This window comes from Vulpes vulpes, chromosome 13 (assembly GCF_048418805.1).
Source record: "Vulpes vulpes isolate BD-2025 chromosome 13, VulVul3, whole genome shotgun sequence".
Lineage (NCBI taxonomy): Eukaryota > Metazoa > Chordata > Mammalia > Carnivora > Canidae > Vulpes > Vulpes vulpes.
In genome coordinates, this window is record NC_132792.1 from 47,033,878 (window position 1) to 47,052,151 (window position 18,274).

At 38.7% G+C, this 18,274-nt stretch overlaps 1 protein-coding gene across 1 annotated transcript in view; it reads right to left on the reverse strand.

Moving 5' to 3' along the window:
• Positions 1-286: 286 nt before the first annotated feature.
• ATP6V0D2 (ATPase H+ transporting V0 subunit d2) overlaps positions 287-18,274 on the reverse strand; it is a 44,148-nt gene continuing 26,160 nt past the window's right edge. Inside the window, exons 3-8 of the mRNA XM_026014844.2 lie at positions 15,588-15,766; positions 14,294-14,373; positions 12,595-12,672; positions 5,915-6,091; positions 4,461-4,538; positions 287-792 (exon numbers count right to left, since the gene is read on the reverse strand). Coding sequence (XP_025870629.1) covers positions 631-792; positions 4,461-4,538; positions 5,915-6,091; positions 12,595-12,672; positions 14,294-14,373; positions 15,588-15,766 — 754 coding nt within the window. The 3' untranslated portion in view covers positions 287-630. The remainder of the gene's footprint in view (positions 793-4,460; positions 4,539-5,914; positions 6,092-12,594; positions 12,673-14,293; positions 14,374-15,587; positions 15,767-18,274) is intronic.

Genomic DNA, 18,274 nt, shown 5'->3' on the forward strand with positions numbered 1-18,274 from the left:
TTGGGGTGCCTGGGTGGCTCAGGTGTCTTGGGATTGAGTCCTATATTGGGCTCCATGCTCAGCTGGGAATTTGCTTGAAGATTCTCTCCCTCTGTCCCACCCCCTACTTGCGTGTGACCCCACTCTCTGTCTTTCAAAAAAAAAAAAGGAATCAAATCAATCTTGAAAAAGAAAAAAAAGAAAAAATACAGTATTTTCATCACATTTGATCGATGCTAGCCTCATACAATCCTGGGTTTTTGTGGACCTAGGTGAGGAAAAAATAAAGCAGACAATATTGGGCCTGTCGAGAAGCATGGGAAAACAAAAGTAAAACATTTTAATTAGATCTGATTGTTAATACAACCAAACAAGAATAGGAAAAGTACCATACAGTTAGTTAGAATTAATGTCTAAAGTCTGGTAAAGAGGAAGACATAAATGTGGAAACAAAATTTAAGGCTACTGGAAAAAAAAAAAAAACACTTTGTGTCTGTTGGTTTACTATATTTCTGGTGGGTCTGCAACTTGTGAAGGTGTAGTGTGAATTATTTTTGTGTAACCCAGATAATTGTAACACAATTCTTTTTATTTTCCTCAGAACCTCTTCTTCATATTGAAGATTTTCTACATTTGAGGCCCCACACTGAGTTATAAAATTGGAATGTAGCTGTTAATTTTAGTTCGATGTCTTTGTGAAATGCATTCTGCTATCCACACGATATTTCTCATTTCTTGTTCCTTCAGCTTTGTGTATGCGTAAAACACACCATAGTGGAATTGCCTGTTGAATGCCAGCACATTCATTTGTACCTAAGGAAGGAAAAAACAAAACTGACCATCACTTATTGGGAATATACTACATTTTTGAAGTAATATTAAATTGCAGACTGGCTTGCGCTTGTATAGTGATTATTTGTATTTAAATAGTCAATGTCCAAATTTGGTCAAATAAAAGAAAGCGGTGACAACTCATCAAGTTCTAAAGGGAACTTTAGAGTCATTCTACAGATAGACCATAGTAGTTTTAAAAGTAAGTTTATAATTCCCCTGGCTATTCGGGGTCTTTTCTGATTCCACACAAATGTTAAAATAATTTGTTCTAACTCTCTGAAGAAAGTCCATGGTATTTTGATAGGGATTCCATTAAACGTGTAAATTGCCCTGGGCAACACTGACATTTTCACAATATTAATTCTGCCAATCCATGAGCATGGAATATTTTTCCATCTTTTTGTGTCTTCCTCAATTTCTTTCAGAAGTGTTCTATAGTTTTTTAGGGTATAGATCCTTTACCTCTTTGGTTAGGTTTATTCCTAGGTATCTTATGCTTTTGGGTGCAATTGTAAATGGGATTGACTCCTTAATTTCTCTTTCTTCAGTCTCATTGTTAGTGTATAGAAATGCCATTGATTTCTGGGCATTGATTTTGTATCCTGCCACGCTACCAAATTGCTGTATGAGTTCTAGCAATCTTGGGGTGGAGGCTTTTGGGTTTTCTATGTACAGTATCATGTCATCGGTGAAGAGGGAGAGTTTGACTTCTTCTTTGCCAATTTGAATGCCTTTAATGTCTTTTTGTTGTCTGATTGCTGAGGCGAGGACTTCCAGTACTATGTTGAATAGCAGTAGTGAGAGTGGACATCCCTGTCTTGTTCCTGATCTTAGGGGAAAGGCTCCCAGTGCTTCTCCATTGAGAACGATAAAGGAGGAAAGACTATCCATTGGAAGAAAGACAGTCTCTTCAATAAATGGTGCTGGGAAAATTGGACATCCACATGCAGAAGAATGAAACTGGACCACTCTCTTGCACCATACACAAAGATAAACTCAAAATGGATGAGAGATCTAAATGTGAGACAAGATTCCATCAAAATCCTAGAGGAGAACACAGGCAACACCCTTTTTGAACTTGGCCACAGTAACTTCTTGCAAGATACATCCACAAAGGCAAAAGAAACAAAAGCAAAAATGAACTATTGGGACTTCATCAAGATAAGAAGCTTTTGCACAGCAAAGGATACAGTCAACAAAACTAAAAGACAACCTACAGAATGGGAGAAGATATTTGCAAATGACATATCAGATAAAGGGTTAGTTTCCAAGATCTATAAAGAACTTATTAAACTCAACACCAAAGAAACAAACAATCCAATCATGAAATGGGCAAAAGACATGAAGAGAAATCTCACAGAGGAAGACATGGACATGGCCAACATGCACATGAGAAAATGCTCCGCATCACTTGCCATCAGGGAAATACAAATCAAAACCACAATGAGATACCACCTCACACCAGTGACAATGGGGAAAATTAACAAGGCAGGAAACCACAAATGTTGGAGAGGATGCGGAGAAAAGGGAACCCTCTTACACTGTTGGTGGGAATGTGACCTGGTGCAGCCACTCTGGAAAACTGTGTGGAGGTTCCTCAAAGAGTTAAAAATAGACCTGCCCTATGACCTAGCAATTGCACTGTTGGGGATTTACCCCAAAGACTCAGATGCAATGAAACGCGGAGACACCTGCACCCCGATGTTTCTAGCAGCAATGTCCACAATAGCCAAACTGTGGAAGGAAAGTGTCCATCGAAAGATGAATGGATAAAGAAGATGTGGTTTATGTATACAATGGAATATTCCTCAGCCATTAGAAACGACAAATACCCACCATTTGCTTCGATGCGGATGGAACTGGAGGGTATTATGCTGAGTGAAATAAGTCAATCGGAGAAGGACAGTGTATGTTCTCATTCATTTGGGGAATATAAATAATAGTGAAAGGGAATATAAGGGAAGGGAGAAGAAATGTGTGGGAAATATCAGGAAGGGAGACAGAACATAAAGACTCCTAACTCTGGGAAACAAACTAGGGGTGGTGGAAGAGGAGGAGGGTGGGGGGTGGGGGGGAATGGGTGACGGGCACTGAGGGAACACTTGACGCGATGAGCACTGGGTGTTTTTCTGTATGTTGGTAAATTGAACACCAATAAAAATTAATTTATTAAAAAATATAAAAGTAAGTTTATAAAAATATAAAGAAATAAAATAAAGGAGGTTTATAGAATCACAAGACAAACTCCAAATCTTCTTAGCACTGCTAGCGAAAAGATTCCTGGGAAAATCTTGGTGTTTGTATGTGAATATAAGTGTGGAACTTTGTAGTAATATACAGAGTTGGTTTCTAGCTAGTGGGCACATCTCATTTAGGTAGACTATTCATTCTTGGCCACAACTTTAAAAATGCTAAAAAGTTTGTAGGCTGCCTAACTCTCCTCCAGGGCAATGCCACAGGCCTCTGGAATTTGGAATGAGTGACATTTTGAGCTTTCTTAGGATATTCTACAGCAACTTGACATATGGTTGAATTGTTTTTTTTTCTGCAGAAGGTCTATCGGTAAAAGAAAATTAAAAAAAAATCATTCAACTGGGGTAAAGTCTGAACAATGGAACAATTCTTTTATTCTTTTCCATTTTGAAAAAAGTATGAGAGGTACTGAGTCCCTCATGCAGCTCTGAAAACGTCAAGCTAAATATTCAGGAAGTGGAGGTCCTTGCTTTCAGGAACAGATACTTATTTTTCCTGCCAAGGGCAGCTTTCTTAACAGCATTCTTTGAAGCAGTTGTGCAATAGTGTGGAATTTTAAAAACATCCCTAATATATGGGAATAACTTGCATTGTTTTTACTCTTTTTGTGACAGGCAGTAGAGAGCTGTTGGAAAATATTTAGAGTAAGAGTTACAGGAAGGGGCCCAAACTGCTTTCCGGAGTCAGTCCTACCCTAAAATTTGGATAGATTTCAGGGTTCTCTGTCAATCAATTGAAGGGGAAGGGCCAGTGGTTTTAGAGAAATGAATAGAATATACTAGAAAAATTCTCTAGATTTGAGATACCTTATCTGGTATTCCCAACTACCTCAAAAAAAAGCCCTTTTGTTGAATACTTTGGTAGCCCAGGAATTCACTATAAATGGAATAAGTACTCTTCTGCTTTTTAAGGAAAGAGAATAATCTAGATGCTCCAGGTGGATTTCCATACAAATAATTCCTAAGTGGGATCATTGTATTCTTAAATTATAATTGTGGACAAAGGCTTCTTGAGGAAGGGATGGATTAGAGAGTGAGAGAGGCACCTAATAGACCATACACCTTGAAGATAGTCAATATATGATCATGAGAATGTCCTAGTTCTGATTCTTCAGTTAACTATGGAATAGCTGCATTCTTTCCAGAGCTTCAGTATGTGTACTATGGGTTTCTGGGTAGGACAATTCAGCGGGAAGCCATCATATGTGAACCCTGGGCCTCCAAGGCAGAGATATTAATACCCATTTGGTTGTCAAATTCTGTGCTTAATCACTGGAACTGATCAACTGTAAAAAGAAGCCCCCCAAAAGAAAACCCAAAGTAAGAAAACATCTAAAACCTAGAGCAAGAGAAAAAAACATATATAAGCTAATAGCATTTCCATGTATATCATACCTCACGCTCATAAAACACATCCTCCAATGTCTTTCCTCCATTGCCATCACCCACAGCCTCAAACAAAGGCTTGTATACCTAAAAAACAGAGACTATTTTTAAACAAATTCTCATTTCTTATAAACATGAAGATATTTTCCTAGCAATACAGAAATGATGTGCCTGTTCTTTAAAAAAAAACCTGTCCAGGGATCCCTGGGTGGCGCAGCGGTTTGGCGCCTGCCTTTGGCCCAGGGCGCGATCCTGGAGACCTGGGATGGAATCCCACGTCGGGCTCCCGGTGCATGGAGCCTGCTTCTCCCTCTGCCTGTGTCTCTGCCTCTCTCTCTCTCTGTATGACTATCATAAATAAATAAATAAATAAATAAATAAAATAAATAAATAAAAAAAACCTGTCCAAAAAGACTGAATGTTTTTTGTAGGCTCTTGGTCTCCTAAAAAAAAATACCCAAAAATCCAGATAAAAGAGTATGGATGAATTTCTAGTCTAGTGGCTTATTCAGGCCTACAGGGCAAGAGGCAAAAGCAATTCTACTCTCAATGTACATTGTATGAGCTAATTTCTACATTAGGTTCTTAGGGCTAGTTGGGCACCTTACTGAGGATAAATGGATGCTCATGGCTTAAGCAGCATGGCTTTATGGGCTCTTTGAAATGACAGTTGGTAAAATTCATATGGAATTTCAAGTATGGAAGAGGTGGAAATTGAGAAGCTCAAAATTTAATATTATGCTAAAAATAGCCTCTTGTGATGACATGAGCTACTGCAAAGGTTTATGCAGATTTCTGATTTCTCTTTCCTCGAAGGCTTCGCTTCAGAAACCCATAAGAGAAGGTAAGAGTGTCACTTCAGTTCTGAAAAAGTTACCTGGAAGGCATATGTTACCATAAATCAGGAGGCATGGAATCAGGGGATGAGCTGAGAAGCTGCAGGCTCTTCAGAGAGCATTTGGATGTGGAATAAGGGAAGGACACAGTAGCCCTCCTTCCATTCCTTATTTCTGGCCACTGATTAAAGGGAATGGTAGAAACCAATATGTTCATATTCCCTCTTGTATTTCAAGTAGACATTCTGTACCTAAGCCGGTTTACCCAATGCACACTTGAAAAGACTGCTGGGCCAGGCTATTTTATATAACTTTGCCATGAGCTCACATATCCAGAACACTGCACCAGTTCCTTGGGGAACTTGCTTTATCAAACACTTCAAAAGACGTGCTCAGATGACTGCTCCTTGGAGATTTAAACAAGTACTTGCTTGGCAGGAACCTCCAAAAAAAAAAAAAAAAAGAGAGAGAGAGAGAGAGAGAGAGAGACAGTTCTAGAATGACATTGCTTTCTACCTTACAAACCTAACTGTTTTAGAGAAGACATGTAAATTTGATGGGTGAACTTCTAAAGTCCATGTGATGAAGTAACGTGAGATGTTCAGGGCCCCTGGTCTATTCACGTACTCCATAATGGTCTGCTACTCTTCTCATCTGATCAAAGTCTTCTGCTTGAGCCAACAGGCGCAATCCTTCAGGATAGAGCTTGCCACAGGTCGGGTAGAGGGTCTCCCGGTCATCTTTGCTCAGTTCGGTGCCAAAGGAGTTGAGAGTGATGATAAAAGCCCGTCTGTCCGCCTCAAACTGAATTGGCAAGACATAAAATCAGTGAAATCTAGCCATGTACTAAATGCTATAAACAGAACATTTATAAGTAGACGAATTCATTTCCAGAGTGATTTGCTTTCCTTTCTGGATTTATGTCTAATTATAATACAAACATGTGTTATTAATGTTCCCTTAGCCTCTTCTTATAATGGAGTAACTTTGTTTGCCAGAGAAGGATCACACAGTGATAATGGCCCATGACTCTTGAAACCCCACTAAACTTCAGTTCCCAGGCACTCTGCAATTGTTACTCATGTGACTCTGTCACGTAGGTCCCTAGAGTCTCAAATGTCTCTTCCATAAAAATGGGAATAATACCTACTTGTTAGGGTCTGTTCAGGGATAGGACGAGATAATGTAAGTGGAAGTGCCTGTCAGGGTGTTTAGAATACAGATTGCATGTCATAGATGTTAACATCTCTTTCTGGTTATTGATGTTGGTCTGATTTTTTCTACATAATGAGATTTCATACTACTTGCCATTTGTTTGTACTTTGATGGTTGGGGTTTTCTTCTTGAAAGTCCCAGATTGGATATCAATAAATCTAACCCTGTAGCTCAGGATTATATGGCTCAGGACAAATTATCTTGCTTTGAGGCCTGTTTCCTCACTTGTAAGATCATAGAGCTTGATCTCATGATCTTTCAAGTGGGTCACATATACTCACGTCCTGTCTTTGTGCTGAGTACCACTAGGCACTGGAGCAAACAGCTCCACGCCAGAACTATTTCCTCTAACCACTCAGTTTTTCTGGAAATTTCTTACTATTCCTTTGGTCTCCATATGTATTCTGTCTCTTGGTTCTTCTCCTATCTTTTCTGCTCATTCCTTCTCAGTCTGTCCTTCATGGGATCCTCTCTGCCTATCGTAGGAGTTTGTCACAGTATCCTTGAGCTGAGAAACTCTTCTCTATATACCTGAAACACCCTGCACCTACATTATTTTTAAATCTGGAAATTATTTTTTTTCCTACGCTGTAAAATCTGAGGGAAATCATGCCGTTCTTGTTTTTATTTTTTAATATCCAGTGCCTGACATGTAGGAAGATACATAACTGTTTACTGAATCCAACAGAATGGTCTGTGATTCTACTATTGGAGAATGTTTTTCAATATTCTCCAATATTCTCTACAACGTTGCTACTCAAGGTGTGTTTCATAGGTCAGTAGCTTTGATGTAACCCAGAAGCTTATTAGAAATGCAGTCTCCCTGTGCCTGGGTGGTTCAGTTCATTAAGTGTCCTACCCTTGGTTTTGCCTCAGGTCATGAAAAAAAAAGAAATGCAGAGTTTCAGGCCATAGCCCAACCCTACTAAACCAGGGCTTGCATTTTAACAGGATTCCAAGATTATTTGTACACACACAATAACTAAAATAAACTGCTCTGTGATATCCTTTGATCAGCTTACTTTTGACTAATTAACAAATCCAGACTTGCCACAGATTTTACTGGAACTCTTGTTAGAACAGGTGTTTCCTATCAGAAGGGTGAGAGTTAGTTCCTTCTGATCCTTTTGATTGATCTCATGGAAAGTATGGGTGACCCAGAAGCCGGGAGTGGCCTCATTTGGAAACAAAGGCAGCTGCCTCTGGCTACTGAATGTAGCCAGTACTGTCAGGAATTTTAGACTTTCCAGGGACAGAAGAAATGCAAGAGGGAGATTTCCTGGTGATCAGAAACCTTGAAATGAAAATTAGAGCGGGGGAGCAATAATAGAGTTAATTGTCCCACATGCCCTTTTATGTGTTTTCTAGTTCTAAAATGTTATATTTTTTTCACTCCCCCCACCCTGCCCAGTTTTATTGAGAAATAATTGACATGCATTGCTCTATAAGATGTTAGGATTTTCAGGAGAGAAGCAGGGTGGAATCAGCAGCATCACAGATATACCGGGCAGCAGAGGCCGTTCTGGAGGAGGATGATGCATGAAGTTATAAAGCATGATATTTTGGAGGAATGGTCAAGGCTCGAGACTAGGAAAGTATATGAAGAAGTAGGCTGGACAGGTAGCTGTGAAGAGCACAGGACAGGCTTCACAGGCCATGCCAGGAGAGGACTTTGATACAATCAGGGATCTGAACATCCCCACACAACAGGTTATCCGAACACTCCAACTTCTTGTTCTTGTAAATACTTCTTCCTTTTGCCTACGTGTGTACTTCATTCCAGAACTCTCCATGTTGATATCTTACCTGCATTGGAGGCTCCATTAAATGCTTTTTTTTTTTTTTTTACAAGAAGCCCATCTATTTCTTCCCTAGTTGAATATGATTTCGTTTGATTCCCTACTATACCTTAATTTCCCTTTTATTATAACCGTGTGTCTTAGCACTTTTTTCTAGTCTAGATGTTCTTTGTGTATGAGTATGTCTATTTATTTATTTATTTATTATTTATTTATTTATTTATGAAAGACACAATGAGAGAGAGAGAGAGAGAGAGAGAGGCAGAGACATAGGCTAAGGGAGAAGCAGGCTCCCTGCAAGGAGCCCGATGTGGGACTCGATCCTGGATCCAGGGATCACGTCCTGGGCCAAAGGCAGACACTCAACTTCTGAGCCACCCAGGCATCCCGAGTATGTCTATTCTTAGTGAAAACAGCTATACAGGGAGCCTGGGTGGCTTTGTCTCAAGTGTCTGCCTTCGGCTCAGGTCATGATCCAGGGTCCTGGGATCAAGCCAGGAGTTCGGCTCCCTAGCCTGCTTCTCCCTCTCCCTTTGCCACTCCCCTGCTTGTGCTCATGGTCTTGCTCTCTCTCTCTCTCTCTCTGTCAAATAAATAAATAAAATCTTAATTTTAAAAAAGAACTATAATCTTGAAATTGTGTGAAGGGCTATATTTTGTTTGACCCCCAGGCAGACAGTTTGACATAACAACTGATTATGGAAGATAGTGAATGGGGTGGTATTAGATTTCACTTAAGCTCTCTCTATCATTTATAGAGGGTTGGTATCCTGTGTGGCACAGATAATGCCAAATGTCCCATGTCCTTTCCCTCTTCCTTACACTCATTCATTTTAAAACCATCACTTATTTTTGGGTGTTGTTGCAAAAGGTAATAGTGTACTGTTGACTTACTCAAAATCATTATCAGTTGCACATGATAGAATTGGGCTGATTAGGTCACACATCTTGCCAGTTCATTATTGGAGGAAAGGAATACCTTGTGGGGGCAGTGGGTGGAGGGGTCGATGGCAGTGCAAGAGTGTGGAGTGAACTGGAATAGAGTCCAGGCTTGCTAGTCAGGAAGATAAAACAACTGTATTCTGTGCTTGTTTTTCACTGTTTGATTAAACATATAGATTGTCAGAGGACCAAAGACAAAACAAATAATACAAGGCATAAAAGCAAACAGTATGCTGCAGTGAACATAAGTCAATTTCTTTTTATTTCCTTATAAAGTCCCAATCTTGTAATTAGGTCAAATTTTTGCATGCAAGGCCAGGTCAATGCTCTCTTTTACCATTTTTGAAGTCAATTGAGATTAAATAAGAACATATATGGAAGAACTTTATGACTGCAAGTGCTCTGTTGCACAAATAAAATGGGGGGTAATTACATGATCTGATATATTTACATAAACTTGACAAATCTCTTCTGATCATATCATTAGAATCATTATAATTGCATGCTATGTGTAACTAATACCTCTATATAATGTATAAAGATAATGAAATGGACTTTTATCTTTAACACAGCTTGAATAAAATCTAATCTAATGTGGTAATATCATGGGCATAGGAAAGGGATAATGGGAACACTGGGTATATAGCAGTTTGAGCAAACCCTTAGAGTGATAAGGATTCTTTTAATACTATGCTGTCCTTTCTGCATTACTGAAGATTACAGATATAATTCTTACCTATTTCTGATTTTTATAGCACACACAATATGATCTTGCTTATAAATTAGCATTTACTTTTAAAAAAATCTTATTTATTTGAGAGAGCACAAGCAGGAGCAGCAGCAGAAGGAGATGGAGGAGAAGGCTCCCTGCTGAGCAAGGAGCCCAAGGCGGGGCTCCATCCCAGGACCCCGGGATCATAACCTGAGCACAAGGTAGACACTTACCCGACTGAGACACCCAGGTGCCCTGAATTAGAACTTGCTTTTGCGAATGGCGAATTTAATGTAGAAGTAATATTGTGGATAAACATTGAGGATCTGGAGCTAGGCTATGTGGGTTCAAATTCTGACATAACCCCTTCTTAGCTGTGTGTCATCAGGTAAGTTACTAGACTCCTTTGTGCCCCAGTTGCCTGTTCTGAAAAATAGATACTAATCTCCCATGTTGTTGTGCTGGTTTTTTATTTTCACTGTGCTGTTTTGAAGTCCAAGTGAATTTAAGTATATAAGCACTTAGGATAGTATCTGGCACATAATAAATGTTAACTATTAATAGTGTCATTGTAGATCTTTTGTAAGGTTATAAGCTTTGCCATAGCTCTTATTTCACATATTTTGTGGGTATAAAGCACACAAGCCATTTCTAAACCACAGGAATTATGCCAGTAGAAATCACACTTTCGAGCCATAGTTAATGTGGCTTCTCATAGTGTGGCTAGTAGTTAAAAATTTATGAGAAGGAAGGGGAGGGCTTCATAGGGCCAGCAGGTTACTTATGTTATGTGATCAGAATGAAAGAGACCAGCTCACTTTCTGACGTTTACTATACCATAAAAAATGTTATTTATTTATCAATGCCCACTTCCTGTGTAATAAAGCAAAAATGATTTTTTTAGAGTTTTCCAGTGATAAATTTTTACTTCAAGGACTGCTTTTGCTTGAAGAGTTAACAAAGGATAGCAAAGTATCTTTAATTGTACAATTTTAATGATCAGATGTTTTGAGGGGAACTAATTTTATCATATGCAGTTTCAGAACATTAAAATATATGCATATAAAAAAAGGCTAAGAAAGAATGAAAATAAAATAAAATAAAATATATGCATATGAAGTTATCCAGGTTTTTTGTTTTTTCCTTTTTGCCAAAAGGGCAGTTCTTTTCAGGCTTCTCTTGAAATCAGAAGTCATTGAATTATTTAATCTACCTACCAGTGAAGTCACCGTGACAGTCTAATGTTTAAAGATATTCTTTAGGCAAAACTTCATATCACAGGGCAAAGCAAAGGGCTTTTCTGTCTAGAATGGTATCTGCCCCTGCCCCCTTTTTAAATTCAAGTTGAAGCCAGCAAAAGAGATCTATATGAAACACAATACAAACTATGCCCAGGATGTCCCTAGGTTCTTCTGAACTCTGGCCTAATCTCTGAGATCGACATGTGCAAGCAAGAGGATCTCGAGCACAGATGAAATCTGTGATGATAAAGAGGAATTTAAAAGAGTATAGCATCATTTAGACAGGTAGAAAGCAGTAGTGGCATATGATATATAACTAAGTGAGCATGCCAACTGTGAATCATCTCACCCAAAGTCTTCCTACCCAGAGGTGGAATGCTCAAGGACTGTTTTGTTTTAGTGTCCTTTATTTTGGGATTATATTAGGAACAAGGCCCATAGTGGACTTTGGTTCCATGTTGTGAGAATTCCCAACTTGCCCCATGTTCTTTGTTAGATGGAAGTTGGGTTATTATTACAAGTACTCATAGTCTACCAATTGCTCATCATATACCAAATTTTTAACTAATTATACTATACTTTGTTCATATTATATCAAAATGAATCATGACCAAAATTTTATTTATTTATTCATCTATTTTTTAAGATTTTATTTATTTATTCATGAGAGACAGAGAGACAGAGAAACAGAGAGAGAGGCAGAGACAGAGGCAGAGGGAACCCAACATGGGACCCAATCCCCGGTCCCCAGGATCAGGCGCTGGGCTGAAGGCTGGGCTAAACCACTGAGCCACCCGGGCCACCTAGCATTGTTCTTTTCGAATTCCAAAATAACTCTTTTATGTAGGAAACTTGGAAAATATCACTCTTAACTGAAGGCATCAAATGTTATGTATGATTAAATATGTTGTTGGTTATTTTTAGATAAAGGAGCTTTTCTCCTGCTATCTTTCTCTCTCAAACAAATAAATATTTTATTTAGACAGGTAGAAAGCAGTAGTGGCATAAAATATGAATAATTATATTATTTATAATAAATATAAAAATATATAAATAATATAATATAATAATATAAAATAAATTATATTATAATAAATAATATAAAATAAATACTTTATTTATTTGTTTGAGAGAGACAGAGAGCATGAGCAGGGAGGAAGGGGAGAAGGAAATGGAGAAGCAGGCTCCCTGCTAAGCAAGGAGCCTGACTCAGGGCTTGATTCCAGGACCTCAGGATCATGACCTGAGCCAAAGGCAGACACTTAAACCACTGAACCACCCAGGCACCCAGCTCCTAGATAAAGGACCTTCTAACTTAAAGAAATAAAAGTAGGATTATGTAAATGAGAAGTATGTAAGCACATTATTTGACATAAAGAAATTGAAAGACTTTCTTACCTCAAGAATGGGACACATGATTTCTGCAGTGACATCACCATGATTCTTACAAAATTTATAGAATGCCTCGAGGTAAGACTTAAAAAGAAGAAAGATCATAAAACAATAAAATGAAGATATTTTCCTTTGGAAATTTCTAGATCAGCTCTTCATGGCTTATTAAATACTTTAATGGAGGTTGAATTACTTGTCCCGTAGGGCAATATTTTATTAAAAATTTGATACAAACTTTTGCATTGAAGCATGTTGCACAGGTTTAAAAAAGAACAAAATTGTACTTAACATACCTTATGATTCCTTAACAAGCAAGCGCTTTTTGCAAGCACTCTTTGCATGGTTCCTATGTTTATTTCACATTATTAATTTTTGATATTCTAATAAAAGTGCCAAACTCTTTCATGAACTCAACAAATAATTCTAGATTTGCTCCTGTGCTGACATTTAATTTCTCTTGGTGCCCCGGAGACATGTTTGGGATGGCTTTGAATGCAGAGGACATACTGGGAAGGCAGAGCTTGGGCTGAACAATTGGAATGATTGTGTTTGAATGTCAACTCACTTACTAGCTAAGTGACTTCTCATCTGAGAAGTGAGGATAGCACATAGTTTTGCTGGCTGGATTAAGCGAACTAATGCCTATAATTTGCTTAGAAAGGTGCCTTCTGTTAGCTATACCTCAAGGATGCCTCCTCTAAGTCCATACATCTCTTTATAAAAAGGAAAATTGCCTGCAACACAGTGCTCTTGGAAGGACCATACGTTTAGCATAAACATATATATATACACATATGGCATGACACTATATTCTCCATATATACAGTATACAGTATGTACTCCTTCAGTTACTCAGTGAGAGTGTCAAAGATGCTATGGTTGTATGAGTGAAAATGGGCAGATTTTGCTCAGCCCCCAGGACACAGAGCTACTCAAATGGTGGTGGCATAGTACAGATAGCTGGCCAGGTTATGCAAGGTGAAATTTAAGGACAGGGATAGATACTACGTAACACAAGGATCACTATGTATACTGGTTGGTTTTTATTTTTTAATTTTTTTAAGATCTTGTTTTTAAGTAATCTCTATACCCAACACAGTTCTCGAAATTACAACCCCGAGATCAAGAGTTCCATGCTCTACTGACTGAACCAGCCAGGCAGTGTTTTAAAAATGGATATGGTTCACCTTATTCATCTGTCCACCCACCATCCATCTATCCAGTTGCAACAATTTTTGTCCCAGGCACACCAAGGCAAGGAGCTAGAAATGCAGAGAAGAATGAGGAATGTAACTTCCTCTTAAAGATCTTGCTGCGTCAGGGGAAGCGGACACATATGTATTGAACTAGAAGACTAGGACTGTAAAAGCTGTATTCCAAGTATGTCAACTCCTACAAATAATTGTAGGAGTTGGCTAATGGGCAAAGTAACTTTTTTTAATTTTTATTTTTTAAAAGATTTTACTTATTTATTCATGAGAGACACAGAGATAGAGAGGCAGAGACATAGGCAGAGGGAGAAGCAGACTCCCTGAGAGGAGCTTGATGTAGGACTTGATCCTAGGACCCCAGGATCATGACCTGAACCAAAGGCTCAACCACTGAGCCGCCCAGGTGTCCCAAAGTAACTTTTAACAAAGGACTCTGGTTAAGATGTATTATGTAATAAAGAAAAAAAAAACATAATAGTTTGGGAAATACTTACTTTGTACAATTTATTGCGCAGTAATTCAATATTCAGTTCATCAAGGGTATTTTCAGACATACAGTCTTGAAAGAATGGAGCTGAAAGCAGAAATTATCACATAAAATAAATAAATGAAAAGCATGATTATAAACTGTAGAAAAGATTTCCTGAACACGTCACCCTGTGCTCACTCCTGACTAGAACATTAGAGTGGCAATCCACACACTGGATAATGACAGAGTGATTATTTATTAAGCATTTACTGTGTGCAAGCTGTTCACTAAACATTGCTTATATTTCAACTTACTTGATCCTCACAATACCTTGGAACTGTTCACTTTATGGCTTCCTTTTTGAAGACCCTCTACCCCTCATCTAATTGTAGTATTTGTCATTTGCAACCCTACTATGTGCTAAGCATTGAGTTGTACTCAAACTGTGTCTTATTTAGTTTTCAAAGCTCTGTTATACTAAGATGCCATTATTTTTCAAATGAGGAAACTGAGGGGAACTGCACTGGCCCACGTCACCAGGCTGAGCCTGGAATCAAACATCCATGATTATGAACTTACCCTCTTCCTACCATGCTCCCTTAGCATCACACATTTAATGATGACACAATTTGTTTTTTCTTTTTAAAATTTCTGCTTTCAACGGCAACTATTTTGACATATGATCAACTGCAAATTGCTATGAATTGCTACTACCCAGGTTTCCTGACAATAACATGTATAAAACTATCCCATTAGCATTTTGAATGTTAGAACTATTATCGGTGCTAAATTATTATGGAATTAGCATTTATTTCATCATTGCTCTAGGTCATTTGACAGGCACCCCTGAGTGTCTCAGAAAAATGGCATTCCTACACTTCCTAAACCAAAATGCTGTCCATATGCAGCCTTATTTAGATAGAAGTTTAAAACAAAAGGATAAGAAATTAATCATATAAAACTGAGCTAGAAAATTAATTTTTTGAAAAATTAATGTTAAATTTTTCTTAACTTGGGATCATAATTATTTATTTATTTACTATGATCTGTACAATGTACAAAGGTTTGGAGGTTGAAAGATGAGCTCCAGCTCCTACCTGGCTACAAATGATTCTTATGTGACTCTGGGAAGTTTACTTTCATTTGTTGTCATCTGAAAAATGAGGGAGCTGGACTAGATTTCTTAATGTGTCTTCTGCACCTAGGAATCTGTATAGTATGATGTTGTATCCATGGGGAAAACTATGAATTAAATGTACATTTTCTGATGACTATGATAACACGCACAGGGAGCTATATGATTGCTTATGCTTTCATACCTAATGGTGTTTCAACCAGAACAGCATTAAAGAGATCAGAAGGTGTCTCCGCAATGTTGACAGCTTCCATTTCTGTGAAACGGCCCAATGGGTGGCACTTGACCAGAATTTCTTTCACCGATTTTTTTTGCAAGGCACCATTCATCAGTAGAATCACATTGTCTATCATGTAACTGCACCTGATTTAGAAGAAGTCTCAATCATTAGGAAATCAACTGTATGAGAATAAGAAGCAAACCACAAGTGAAAAAAAATAAGTATAGTTCAGGCACATACACTCTTTCATTAAGGAAATATATGAGTCTTCTTTTAAACTCTGGGATTTGAGAGATGTGAATGGAGTAAAATGTCTCTCTGGGGACATCATAGTTTGAAAATCAATGTTGTAATAACTAGGCTGTAACCTCGGTTGGTGGGATAGGCAGAAAATGACCCCTACATTGTAACTGTCAAATGCCGAGGATGAATATGAAGTTGTGTGGTTTCTCAGAATGGACTATGGACTTCAAAAGTTGAGAAACACAGAGCTGGAGCATTTCATGCAATCTTCAAAACTGACTTTTTAAACCTGTAATAAAGCTTATCATTGATTCAACATTTAAAATATTTTAAAATAAATATTTATTAAATTTAATATTAAAATATTTACTATTTAATTTATTAAAAAATTAAAATATTCTGTATTCTTTTCCGGCTATGAGCCCAAGTAGTGAACTTCCTAGCAGTTTCCCCCCCTAGGTCCCCAAGAGTCCATAGGACCGTATTTTATGTGATTATGTTGCACCCAGGATAGTCCAAGCAATGAGGCTGAAAAGTAAAAGAAACAATCCCTTACTTCACAGAGAATGTAGTTTGAGGGAGGAACTGGACAAAGAATCCATTACAATATAATGTAATGAAGCACCGATGCTAGGCAAATTGTAAGATGGTGTGGGGATTCCGAGCCGGGCACCAAAGCAAAGATTGGACTTACTAGGGAGTGATATTCAGGCTGAAACTTGCAGAATGAGTAGTAGCTGTTCAGGCAAAAGTGGTCGGAAATTGAGGGAAAGAAGGCTTCAAGGCAGAACGAAGAGCATGCAATAAAGCCCCAGACAAGAAAATACAAGGAATTTTCTGCCAGAGACTGGGCCATGGAGGTGGGGCCCAGGCTAAGCATGCAGGGTTCTGATGGGCAAAATGAGGAATTTGGGCCTGGAGGGTGATGGAAGATATTAGATGCCTTTAAACAGAAGGGGGTGTTACGATCTATGTAGAATAATGATTAAAACAGGAGAAGGAGTAAACAGTGAGGTGCTCTACAGAAGATTTCTTTTTTTTTTTTTTTAAGATTTTATTTATTTATTCATGAGAGACACAGAGAGAGGCAGAGACACAGGCAGAGGGAGAAGCAGGCTCCCTGTGGGGAGCCTGATGTGGGATGTGATCCCAGGACCCCAGGACCACAACCTGAGCCAAAGGCAAGCGCTCAACCACTGAGTCACCCAGGTGCCTCTACAGAAGTTATTATTATTATTTAATGAGGCTAACAACACTGTGATGACAATAAATACTGCTTTTATCTCCAGAGGGGCACACAATAACACAGCTAACAAATGAGAGAGCTGAGAAACTCAAGCAGTCTGTCTCTGGAATCTTTCTCTTCGCCCTTATACTATGATGTGTTTAGCTGTCAAGGATGATACATAGGTTTCTAGGTTTAACAGATTGTGAAGCCCAAATTTATTGAGATGAGAGCATTGGAAAAAGAGCGGGTTGTCATGGGAGCAGATGCTTGAGACAGGATGAGTTTTGATGCCTGGGAAATATCCAAGAAGAGATGTTAAGTAGGCTTCAGAAGTCTGAGTCCAGAGGACAGCCAGGACCAGACATCTGGGGGGTCTAACGGGGAAAGTTAATGGTGGAAGCAGAAGTCTTGGGGGATGATTGGGATCACATTCTAGAGTGCACATAGAGAGTTCTACCCTGAGAATCCTGGGTAACCTCACCATTTGAGGACCTTGATGGAACCTGAGAAGGAATGACAAGATAATAGGAGGAAAACCAGGGGAGATAATTGTAGAAGTTCTAGGAAGAAGCCGTCAGAGCATCAAAGGCCACAAGAAAGTCAAGGTAGACAATGAAGTGTCCATAGGATGCAGTAACTAACAGGCCATCTGACAACAGTGAAAACACTTCCAGTGAAGTTTAGTGGAAGAGAAAGGGGAGAAGGTGGCAGAAACATGATCTCACGTTTAAAGTGAGAGGGAAGTAAGGAAGTTTAAAAAGAAAAAAAGAGTTCAAGCTACAAGTTGACCTTAAAAGAAGGGGAAAACAGTTCTATGGAGACTCAGGGGCCAAGGGGCTTTGGATTTCAGTTTTTGTTTTTCTTAAGATGGGAGAGAAGAGAACACGCTCCACAGCTGAGAGGAAAGAGGGAGCCAAGAAGGTGAGGTTTTGGATCAAGGAGAGCGAAGAGGCAGCCAACTGAAGAGCTGAGGTCCTTCAGGTCTGACTGTGATGGGACTAACTGCTCCACAATTCAGGCTTGAAAAATAACTGGATAAAAATTAGCCGAGCCAGTTAGAAGCTACTGTCACTAGAGCCTGGCTGCATGGGTCACAGACTTCGTTTGCAAGAGAACATATCCAGCCGGAAGAGAGTCTCCTTCATTGTGGAGCTTCTACAATTTACTTCAATAAAAATTC